Source organism: Arctopsyche grandis, chromosome 1, assembly GCF_051622035.1.
Source record: "Arctopsyche grandis isolate Sample6627 chromosome 1, ASM5162203v2, whole genome shotgun sequence".
Lineage (NCBI taxonomy): Eukaryota > Metazoa > Arthropoda > Insecta > Trichoptera > Hydropsychidae > Arctopsyche > Arctopsyche grandis.
This window is the reverse complement of record NC_135355.1, coordinates 15,321,975-15,334,992: the sequence shown is the minus strand read 5'-3', so window position 1 is coordinate 15,334,992 and position 13,018 is coordinate 15,321,975. Positions and strand designations below refer to the sequence as shown.

The window sequence follows — 13,018 nt, the reverse complement described above, 5'->3', positions numbered from 1 at the left end:
AATAGTAATTAATCAATTTAATGTATATTTAAGGCGGTCGGTGGAGTAGTTCCATCCACCTGACATACAGTGAAGAGCGCAAATATGAAGACGCGACAGCAAGAATACAATTAGACAACCAATTTATACAACGACGTGGGGGAGGCCGCTCTCATCCTGAGAATGGCCTCAAAGTGAGGTACGTGCCCCTCTATGAACATCTGCGACGCACTGCAACCCCTTGGTAGCCCGAAAAAGCACGGCAGCAATTGTTATCTTTTATCCTCTTCATTGTCCCGCTTTTAAATCGTCCATAGTTCTCCAGTATATGTATGTAGAGGCCAGTACATTGTTTCTCAACTTCTATACTGGAGTGGAAAAACCATCTTGCAAGCATATTTGCCCTTACACAAATTACTCTCTTTTCGATGTCACGATCATTAGAGAAATTCTTCGTCAGCAGGTGTCCCAAGTACTAGACTTCCCGCACGGTTTCAAGATGTTACTAACGAAATGAAAACGAAAATCAAGACCATCGATTTACTAGTATTATACCGCATATTATGTTCTGCAGCATAACATGAGCAAACTTCCAGAAATTGATTCAATGCGGACGGAAAAAGCGCTAAAAGTATCATGTCGTCCGCATAGTTGGTGTGGTTTCCACATTTTCCAACTACATTCTGTCGAAGACGATAATAAATTTCATGCATCAGTGGCGTAACTATCACGGCCGCAGACCCGGCAATGGGGGGGGGCGCGAATTTTTTTTATATTTATTGTTTATATTTTCATACATTTTTTTATCGATATATTGTTTAAATTTTCTTTTTATTTTATTTAATATTTATTTTTTAACTATTAGTAAATTTTATTTAAATATATATTTATATTATATATTTATATATGTATATACTTTTTACTTTATCTATGTACGTAGTAACAATAGATGAAGTTTTGTGATCATGCGAAAATTCGAACTCTTTCGAATTCGAAGATTTTGCCTGCTTCGGACTCAGAATCGATCATTGGTCACGTTTTCATGATCTAGAAAAAATGTCTGTGTCTGTATATTTTGGGGATTTTTTAAACACCGTTAGTCCTATTGAACTGAAACGTAGTATCGACTACTGAAATTTTTATCGATACGACGTAAATTTTTTATTGATACGACGTAAAATTGACCGGAAATGGTACCTCCCCTTATAAGGGTAGGTACCATTTCCGTTCCCCCGTTCCGTTCCATTCCCTTTTAAAAGGACACCTATAGGTGTCCTTTTTTTAATTTTTTAATTCAATTATCTGCCAAACCACTACTTTAATCGGATTAAAAACTTTTTACATGTAATAGAAATTGTTTATTTTATACCCCAATATTTTTTAAATAGTTTTTTCCTAAGACGGAAGTAGTACTTTTACTACAGAGAATCGAGGTTTTTTATGTTTTTTTCAGAAACTTTTTGGTTTCACTCCAGGTTGATCGTTTCCTATCAGAGTTTTCCAATTTTCTCTGATTTCATTGTTGAAACGGTTCTCGGTAAAAATTGGCCAAAATCCTTCCTATATATACAATATGTCACCGATAATTTTTGTTTGATTAATGTGCAATAAATAAGTTTGTGTACGATTTGATAGATGTCTCATTGATTCGCGAGTTTTTCAGTGTCTCGTAATTCAGTTACTTATATAATGAAAAATGCTGCAATATTTCTAATTGGCCAGGAAGGCGCATTGGGGTTGCCTGTAATGCCTTCCTGGTATGTGTTGTCATAAAAAAAAACAAAAAGTTTAATACCATGTTATTTATAAAATTTGTTAACCGGAAGTGGTAGTTTACTCTTGTTGGATTTTTCTTCCACTATTTTTTTCGACCCTTTAAACATGTGTGCTCTTCACGAAAAATTGAAGTATAAGTCTTGTATCAATTTGATGAAAATAAAAAAAATCACTAAATTTAATAAACCGGAAGTGGGATTTTTTCCTCTTAGAAAGGTCAAAAATGTTGTGACCACGTTTTTTCCTCACCCCTGAACGTATCAAGCTAAAAATTTATATTTGTATTCTTTATGTACTAACTTAGAGTTGATTAGGTTTTCGTCAGAATTCGTAAACCGGAAGTAGTATTGTTTTTAAAACATTATTTCATTAAATAATTTATATTATCTTGATATTTAATGTGTATAATAATTATGGTGATTTTAAAAGCAAAAGCAGAAAACATGGTAAAATAAAATAATAAAAAAAAAGTAACAAAAGGAAAATAATACATCATTCAGAGAGGAAAAAAAAATAAATAACAAGGGTAAAAATCAAAAATAAAATCCATAAATCCCATTCTTTGTTTACACTGAAAAAAATTAAAATAGTATATAAAAATGTACAAAGGAGAAAGAAAAAGTAAAATAAAATAAAACAAAATATGAATAAAAAATAAAATCACAGCGAGGCCCAAATGGAAGAGAGTAGATTAAGATTCCACTCATTCATCACATTCAAATTAAGAAAGTAATGATGAGCGCAGGTTTTTTTTCAAGCTTTTATTGGCTTCACTCTGTTATTAAATTTAGCCATGCGTTATGTTGAAAAAATGGTTTTAATTATTAAAAAAAAAACACTGGTGAATTCAACTTCAAAAGGTTTCTCGTTTCTTCAAAATTTCATTTCATTAAAAAAAAATTAAATACGACTTTTAAATTAAATTAAAATATTTTTTGATTAATATTAATTAATTAAGCCCTTAGCTAATGAAAATCCTTAATTTTTTTGAAAAAAACTTATTGACAAAAATAATTCAATTTATTTTTCGAAGATGTTTCGAAGATGATAACAAAAATAAGTCATTTAACTACGTATATGTATACATAAGATGATTTTGCCCTTTTTAGAAAATTTTATGCATTCAAAATAATAGTGTGAAATATATTATATTTATTGTATTAATTTGAAAATGATTTTTCTCTTTCTTTTTAAAGTTAAATTTCTCAAATTAGTCGAAAATGTGTAATTGATATTTTGGAGTGCTTTTTAAAGTGCCTCACCACAGTTCTTTATAGACGACTCAAATGGATACTGAAAGTCTGAAAATATTGGACAGTGTTGCTTTTTTTTTCGAAGGAAGCCTTTTAAAAGCATTTCATTTAGTAGATTAAACTTGATTAATGGAATCTTTTATGCGGAACGAAATTTTCTTCGGTACAAGGAAAGAGAAAAAGGTCGCTGAAATACGATTGAGTAATTGCTTTTTTAACGATAAAGTTAAGAGCGAGTGACGTGCCGAAACGCAACTGAGCATTTGTCAAGCGTCATTAACGTTAATAAAAACCTCTAGATTTATTAAAAAAAAAAAAACAATTGAAAAGTTTAACATAAACTCACATTTCAACTTGTATAATTTTTTGTCAGCTAAGTATCATGCTAAAATTCCAATAAGAGGTTAGTAAAAATAGCTCTCAGCTCGCCGTGCGACATGCGGAAAATTCGGTTGCAATGTAAAATATTGTTTTCCCAGTAATTAACCTACGAAACTTAACCTTCTCTATTTAGGTACCCTTCCCTAATAAGAACCAGTAGCAACAGTGTTCGTTTTAAAGTCCATTCCATTGACCACTTTTGCAGACCGACCCTGCCTCGGTTTTCTAAGACGGCTCGACATTAAATTCTGGGTCTTCTGCTCTCATTAAGCGACTCCTGATGTATAATTCAATAGTTTCAAAGCGGGCGCTGAGTGTTTATTAGGTTCTTGAGGCTTATTTATATGAGCTGTCCGGTCCGAAAACGCTGTGAAAGTTTTCGCTGAGAGATAGAGTCCTGTGTCGTAAAAGTGCCGTTTCGCAACAGAAATTATCATTTTTGGATGTCAGAAAAAATTGAACAACTTTACGATATGAGGACGGCCAACTCGAAAATCATAATCACGTAGCTTATAGGTCATAAAAATATTTTTTCACGCATAAAAAAATACTGTACATAGATAGAATTCCATCAAATTTTCCCCCAATGTAGTAAAATGGGCTGTTAAGTGCACGAATAAATGCTGTCGAAAACCAATGAGAATACGAATATGACAATTCACATTTATAGCTTTCGTGAAAGCCTTTTACATCATGAAGATGAAGGTATTACACACACACACACACACCATGCATATGTCCATATGTACATTTATTTATTTATTTATTTATTTATTTAATAGTTTTGGACCATTGTGGCATTACAGGAAGAACCTAATGTGCCACAATGGCCTACATTTGAAAAATATATAAAAACAAGTAAACTGTAAATAAAGGAAAAAAGCAAAAGCAGATAACATGGTAAAATAAAATAATAAAAAAAAAATAACAAAAGGAAAATAATACATCATTCAGAGAGAAAAAAAATAACAAAAGTGTAAAAATTAAAAATAAAATCCATAAATCCCATTTTTTGTTTACACTGAACAAAATTAAAATAGTATATAAAAATATACAAAGGAGAAAGAAAAAGTAAAATAAAATAAAACAAAATATAAAAAAAAATAAAATCACAGCGAGGCCCAAATGGAAGAGAGTAGATTAAGATTCCACTCATTCATCACATTCAAATTAAGAAAGTAATGATGAGCGCAGGTTACCAGATAATTATGTTAAAATAATATCCGATAATCTACGCTCCCCAAGGTGGAAAATATCACATTCAGGGACAGCAGCAACGATTTCATTGAGAAGTCGAATAGCTCTTGGAATAGGAGCCATTCGAAAAAGAACTGTGCGAGCAGCAGGTACAACCATCAAATGATGATGTCTACCACGCACATAATTATTAGGGACATAAAGTCCCAACTGTTCCAGCAACAACGGGCATGACGTATTACCACGCAATAGCTGGAGAACGAAACGAATTAACGAGAAGTTTTTCCGAAGTTCAAGGGAATTATACCCAAGCATGCCTAAAAGGAAAGGAGTAGGATAGAGATATGGGTAGTACCCATACTCTTTCTTATAAAGAAAACGAAGAAATGCTTTTTGCACTTTTTCTATAATAAGAGAGTAGTTTGCTTCACGCGGATTCCACACAATTGCATTATACTCTAGCTTACTTCTAACAAGCGAGTTGAAAAGCAAGCGAGAAGACAAGGGGTTGGAGAATAATCTAGCATATCTCAAGACAAATCCAAGTCGACGAAAGGAAACGTCAGCGATTGTCTTGATGTGGTTGTGAAAGGTGAATTGAAGATCAAAAGTGATACCCAAGTCGACCATTGATTCCACGCGCTTCAACAATACGGATCCAATGGAATATCCGTGACAATAGAGCAAATTCACACGTCCATAACTCATAATGGCACATTTACTAGTATTCAGTTCAAGCCCTAAACTGGAACTGAACTCTAAAACAGCGTTAATATCAGCTTGAAGGAGAGAGGCTTGCCTCTCATCCTTAACAGCAAAGAATAGTTTAACGTCGTCTGCAAACAAGAGACATGAAGCATTGCGTAGTACTTTAGGGAGGTTATTAATGACTATTGTAAATAGTAAAGGGCCTAAGGTGGACCCCTGAGTTACACCAGATCGCGTAAAAAATGAAGGAGATTCATAAATACGATATCTAACAAATTGCTTCCTATCACTAAGATAAGAAGCAAAGAGTTTAAGAAGACGTGGAGAAAAGCCCACTTCAGCTAATCTGATCATAAGAGCGTCATTATTGACAAGATCAAATGCTTTTCGAAAGTCAAAGTAGGCTACATCAACTTGTTGTCCACGGTCAACTTTAGACATGGTATAATATGAAAAGCAGGCAAGATTAGTGGTAGTGGAACGACATGGTGAAAAACCATGCTGCTCATCACACAACAATCTTTTGAACTGCAAAAGAATCAAACGGTGAAGGATATTATCGAAAATTTTGGGAATAGCCGAGATGATAGCAATAGGTCTGTAATTTTCAACCTCATTTTTAGAGCCACTTTTATGATTGGGAATGACTCTAGATAATTTCCATTTTTCAGGATAATTACCAGAACCCAGAATAAGGTAAAAAATAAACTGAAGAGGCTCTAACAGATTACAGCATATGTATATACAATAATATATTATCAAAAAATAATAATGATAAAGTAATGCATATACATATATACACATATTTATATATATATGTATATATATATATATATATATATATATATATATATATATATATATATATATATATAAATATATATATATATATATATATATATATATATATATATATATATATATATATATATATATATATGTGTGTGTGTGTGTGTGTGTGTGTATGAAGTAACACAGAATCATGAATTACAATTCAGAATTGCTAGACAAATTAACAATATGGTAGAAATTCTTGGTATTAGCAGAGGAATTTATTCAATTTTAGTAAATGTCACTTAACACGTTTGTCGCCCCCGTTTAATAAAGACTTTCTTTCTCTCCTATGAAACGAAAAGTGCCTACTCTTCATCTCTCTCTTTCTCTCCATCCCTCTGGTTAAATAACATCCAGCTACTTGAAAAATATTCCCCGATGTCCTTAAGGTTGCATTACGGATTACGGCGTTGGACAGGGATTTGATCCTAGACGGATTAATTTTGATAAGCTTTTCCACTTTTCCAAGGGATTTTCAAGATCGATATTTGCTAGTTAAGCACACAGACCAACTACCCACATTTATACCCAAACAACAAATATTATATTTACAGCAATTAATTACTTTTTTCATCACTCTATTCAATTTACCACTTTATTATATAAAATACTAGTTGTTTTACCCGGCTTCGCTCAGTATTTGTAATATAAACAGCTTAAGCTTAGCAAATCTAATAGTAAATATTCATTTGTTTTTTCATTAAATTTATTTGAATCGAAAAAAAAAAACAGAGATAAAGTAAAAATTCGGATGTGACCATCCCATGACTTTATCTATAAATTTGAGGAATATAAGAAGGTCACAAAACGAAATTCGATATTGAACCGTACAGACACATTCACACATTCCGGCAGCATTATGAAATACTAATAGTTATAACAGCATTTTATATACAAATTGAGCGCAAATGTATGGAAACTTGCACAAGACAAAAGTTCTACACAGACGCACACACACACATTTTTTCTAGACCATGAAAACATGATCATTGATCGATTTTGAGTTCGAATCAGTCAAAATCTCGAGTTCGAATTTTCGCATGATCACAAAACTTCATCTATTGTTACTACCGACATATGTTAATATGTAGATAAAGTAATAAGAGGTATGTAAAAATCGAATCGTCGTCATATTCCCAACCAAAGTTACTTATATATGTACATACAAAGTCTCTTTCGAAATTATATATTAGATTATATCAAGATTTTGATCTGATATAAAATATTTATCGAGCATAGACTTTAGAAACTTCAAATACGTCATTTTTCGAAACTATAGGTACATACATATATACTGAACTGTTATTTTTTTATATTTACAGGTGGTTCGAGCAGCAAGTCCCGTACTGTTGCGCGTCATTGCACTCGGTGCACTTCTCATCTACTGCACCAACATAGTGATGTATCCTCGTCCAACGGTGTACACGTGCACAGCACGTGTCTGGCTTAGAGAAATCGGATTTTGCCTCACGTACGGTGCACTAATGCTAAAAACATGGAGGTATTATTGCAACAAACAAAAAATAATTACTTAGTACAAACACGTTCATTAAAATTTATTTAAAAAGTAATTATCCATACCCATCCTCTCTACCGGTCTCCGTGACGAGCCAGAATGTTAAATTACAGAAAACCCAAATATCGGAAGGCAAAGATCGAAAATCGAAAGATCTTAATTCGAAAGATCAAAAAAAGGGTGCATGATAAACGGTACATACTCACTTAATTTGCGCGAGCAGGATACAACAGGAACAAGAGGAAAAAGCTTTTCCTCCCGTATTAATATGCGCACGCAAAATACGGGAGGAAAAGCCTATTCCTCTTGTTCCTGTTGTACCCTGCTCGCGCAAATTAAGTGAGTATGTACCGTTTACCATGCACCCTTTTTTTTATCTTTCGACTTAAGATCTTTCGATTTTCGATCTTTGCCTTCCGATATTTGTGTTTTCTGTAATTTAATATTCTGGCTCTACATATGCAACACATATTAGAGTAATAATGAAATTTTATAAATGATTTATTTAAAATTTTTTATATGTATTTACAAACTATGATTTACATAATTATAACAATCAAAACATTCCATAATTACACAAAAATACAATGGAACTGTATTCATACATAGTAGATAGTTTTTAAATTCTGTTTTAGGTTTTCTTTTCCCCTTTATACCCACAAGCTATATGCATTTCAATTATAATTCATTGTACATTATTTCTAGTGGCCTAATTAATTCTTTACACTTTAACAACTCCTGTGAAATGCACCAAATATAAAGTAATTATTTAATGTTAAAGTACTGTCTATATCTGTTGATCACATTTTTCTTTTCTAAAATAAAAGTAACAAGCGTCTAGTTAATAGATTACTAGTTGAGTCTGCTTTTTACTAACCTCTTCTTATTACTATTGCGAATATATGGTGAATTGTTAAAAAATTAAATTATAATTTATAATATTATATATGGAATATTTTATAAATTTGATATTCTCATATTTAAAATATAAAGATTACCTTGTAGATGATGTTCCCAAGCTATAGGTTATTACTTTATCTATGTACGTAGTAGCAATAGATAAAGTTTTGTGATCATACGAAAATTCGAACTCGAGATTTTGACTGATTGGAACTCAGAATCGGCCACTGATCCCGTTTTCATGATCTAGAAAAAATGTGTGTCTTTTATCGATACAAAGTTAAATTTTTAATCGAAATTTAACTTTGTATCGATAAAATTTTTATCGATACAAAGTAAATTTTTTTCAAATTTTTAAGTTGACCGGAAACGGTACCTACCCTTATAGGTGTCCTATTTTTTTATAATTCTTGTATCAATGTGATGAAAATAAAAAAAAATCATTAAATTCTATAAACCGGAAGTGGGATAGTGGGAAATCTCCGAATATATACATATGTATGGATTTACTGTATATAAGAGATCGCTTCGCGTACATTTACATGGTATCGTTGAATTTTCCTTGTTTTCTGTGGATTTCTAATAGGATAAAGCGACATGACTGTAACAAGTCAGACGGTCCCACTTGTTCAAAACAATTTAAAAATATTTCGTATTAAATAGCTCGTAAGACATTTTTCTTGAGAAAAAATCTAAAGCAGAATCAATAAACCAAATAAATCTCGCATTTTGTTTCCGAGTCAGATGCGCACACTGGGCCAAATAAGTGATTTATTCTATCACAAACTTTGTTACTCACCATTCTTACTACCCACACGTATACGTCTAATCTTTATATTCATTATGGTAGTGTACGTTTTGGGGAAACGAAAATAAAGCTAGCACTTATGCATAATTTCAATAGAATTATTGTGTCACGATAAAATCGTATTTTTGTACAATGTTGGGGTTAGTCGGAAATAATGAAATATTCATTTGAAATATACACATGTACATATTTAATGTAATTCATCGCATCGACTACCATCAACCAACAATATAATCTCACAGTAAAACCAATTTTGAATAAAAAACTCGAAATTAAATGAAATGCACATTTTCAAATCATTTGTGACATTTTCGAATATTAAATAAACCACTATTCGTATAGTATTTGGTGGACGAAAAGAACGTAGTTCAAATGCGATTAAATGTCAAGAACATAATCTGGATCCTTGATCTGAAAATTCATATTATATGTTTAATCTGAAATCAAACCAAAATGCTTCGTGTACAGTGGCGTAACTAGAAAAATTCGGCCCGCATACCAAAGTTACCCCTTTTTATAAAAATGGAATAAATAAACTTTTTTTCCTTGTCTTTATATTATAAAAAAAATATATTACTATGAGGTTTGGGCCGCTTTTATATCATCACATACGTACATATATCATCACATGCGGCCCAAATTTTTGTGAAATATCTATTTAGGCTCCACGGAACACCAGTGTTCTGCGGAACATAGTTTGGGAAACCCTGCTTCTGAGAATCGAGGTATTTTCTCAAAAAAAAATTAGTAAAAAAGTTATGTATAAAATTTAGTAAGCATCCCTCAACCGGAAGTGGCAGTTTACTCTTGTTCAATTTTTCTTCCACTATTTTTTTCAACCCCTTAAACATTTGTGTTCTTCACGAAAAAATTCAAGTATAATTTTTGTATCAATGAGATGAAAATAAAAAAAATCACCAAATTTAATAAATCGTAAGTGGGATTTTTTCCTTTCCTAGAAACCGTAAGGTTTCTATAGGTATACTCACCAAAGCAAAGATGACACCACCAGCCGGGTAGAGTAATAGAAATAAATAGTAATAAAAAAATCAGGTCAAAAATTACGGTAAATGCATTCGGAGGATAATTGAGGGATTGACACGTTTGCAATTTCAAGGTCAAAATAAGTAAAAGATCAATTCAGAAAGTAGTCAAAATATGATAAGAAAAGGATATAAGATAAGGCACGATTGAAAGTTAGAAATTTGTAAACATTTTTTCATAATTCTTAGACCTCTTATTTAAAACCTTCTAAGAAGTATGCACATCATATGTATATTTAAAGACGGTAATCTGTGTGTGTGTGTGGGTGTGTGTGTGTGGGTGTGTGTGTGTGTGGGTGTGTGTGTGTGTGTGTGTGTGTGTGTGTGTGTGTGTGTGTGTGTGTGTGTCCTAACTCTCGCCGAACATAATGAACGAATCGATAAAAATCGATAAATTGATTTTTCGACGAGACGACTTTGTCGCGACTCGAACCGATCACCCCAAATAGCCTGAATATGGGTCTAAATTGAGCTAATGGTCTCGGACATCACGCCAAATCCAATTTTTCAGTTCGTCTTTTTTTTTTAAACATTAATTGAAATATTCCTTCTCGCCATATAAAAATACGTCATTTTAATAATTTCATTTAGCGAGGTTTTGAACCATTTTATTATGTATTTATTTTCAACTTAATTATAATTATAATTTAAATTATTTATATTTTGACGATATTCGAGAAAAAAATTGATTTCATTCACCGCTAGCGCCGGGAATCGAACCTCGGACCCTCCGATCCAAACGCAATGTCTTCACGAGCTCGCGTCGCACGCCATATCCTCGCCCAGAATACGTGTTGTAAATACACATCATATGTATATGCACGTAATTTGTTATGTGTAATAATAATATTCAACGTTACGAGGTCAATGACCATTTGTGTATAATCGGAAAATATTACATTTTGTTAACTTTAATTAACATTTTGTTAACGTTAACTTTAAGAATTGAAAACTATCGATGAGAGTGTACGAAAATAACGGTTCCGGTTCCGGATTTTTTTTAGTTTTATACGGGTATATAATAATTTTATACCCATGCGATGATATTTCATCGGGCTATTCACTAGTTAGGTATAAACCCGCTCTTTCAAATGTAGTTTTATAAAGGGCAGTGGTTGTAAAATTTTTGAAAATATTCGACAAAAAAATATTTTTGTATAATAAAAATGTTTAAGAATTGGGAATTCTCAATTTGGCATTTTTTTCGAGAATTTCTCGAGAAATAATTCTCGAGAAGGAACACTAGCTGTTACATTGACGGGATGAAATGTTACGCCACTGGCCTCACACAAAAGGTTCGATTTATTTTTAAACGATGTGTTGTACAGATTGTGACTATAAACATTTTCCCATCTTGTTGGTTCTGTCATGAAAATTATTTTTTAATGTCGACAGAGGGCTTTGTTTGCACATCCATTCCACGAAATACATTTTTACGCAAAAAAGGTCGCTTCTGTGAAATTAATTGTCCGTGCTGATCGCAATACAACAAACCAAAACATAACAAAAAAACTGAATATTCCCATCACTCGTGTATAATATTCCAATATTAAACATCATAAAATTCACCATCAAAAGTTTGGAATAGAACGTTTTTACTTTTTTTTTGTATTATTAAAAAAGTTACAAACCGTATTAACTTCAACACAATTCAGGGAATGTAGATACGTAGAGGTGCGTCCCAAGTGTATACCTCTATCGTCGACAGTTTTGCACGCCCCTGTGGGCCCACACCAGTCGAGATTTCTTCGCCGAAACGGTTCGTTTGTTTTCAATTCATCTCGCTTTTGTACTGTCGGTCTGTCGGAGTCGTAAAAACAAAACGGTAATAGAGGGAAACCCCGGCGAAAACACGCAAATTCGGTCCCGTGGGGGTTGGACCCGATTCCGTTCTCTCTTCTCTCATAAATCTACTTCCGCTATCGCCCCCGTACACGCGGACACACCCGTTTGTTATCTCGATTCGAAATGCAAAAAAAATGGAAATCTGGAGACCTCGGTTCCGTGCTTGCCAAGTACTCTACTTATTCTTAAGTAACTTCGACCCGAGCACAATTAACCGACGTGAAAAGAACGAAAGACGTAGAAAACGCGATAACACTGAAAATGTCCGTATTGGTAAAAATTAAAAAAAACGAGTGTTTTCAATATTCATTTACGAAGCGTTTTATATTGCCGTAGGAGACGACTCTCTTTCGGATACATAACAGCAATTCAATACACTTATCTTTATACGTACATTATAATACACTAGTGTTGATCCCGTTGATTTTAACGGGTTTCGGAAAGGAATTGATACACGAATTAAAATAAAGTTGTTATATACATACATATATATATATATATATATATATATATATATATATATATATATATATATATATATATATATATATATATATATATATATATATATATATATATATATATATATATATATATATATATATATAAAAGGTAATATATAGGTGCCCCCATTCAGCCGTTCGAAATGATTTTGTATCGTTGATGTTTGTATGTGTGTACGCTCCCGCACAGAGCATCTGACGCTGACGTCGTTCCAACTCGCTCAATATCAGGAGCACATGTAAGACGCCCCCCCCCACTTCCCCGCGTCTCCTCA

General features: G+C 32.6%; 1 protein-coding gene across 1 annotated transcript in view; it reads left to right on the top strand.

Annotated features, from left to right (window-relative positions):
- Positions 1 to 13,018, top strand: part of LOC143916942 (metabotropic glycine receptor) — a 298,569-nt gene that overhangs the window by 157,416 nt on the left and 128,135 nt on the right. Inside the window, exon 7 of the mRNA XM_077438248.1 lies at positions 7,451 to 7,629. Coding sequence (XP_077294374.1) covers positions 7,451 to 7,629 — 179 coding nt within the window. The remainder of the gene's footprint in view (positions 1 to 7,450; positions 7,630 to 13,018) is intronic.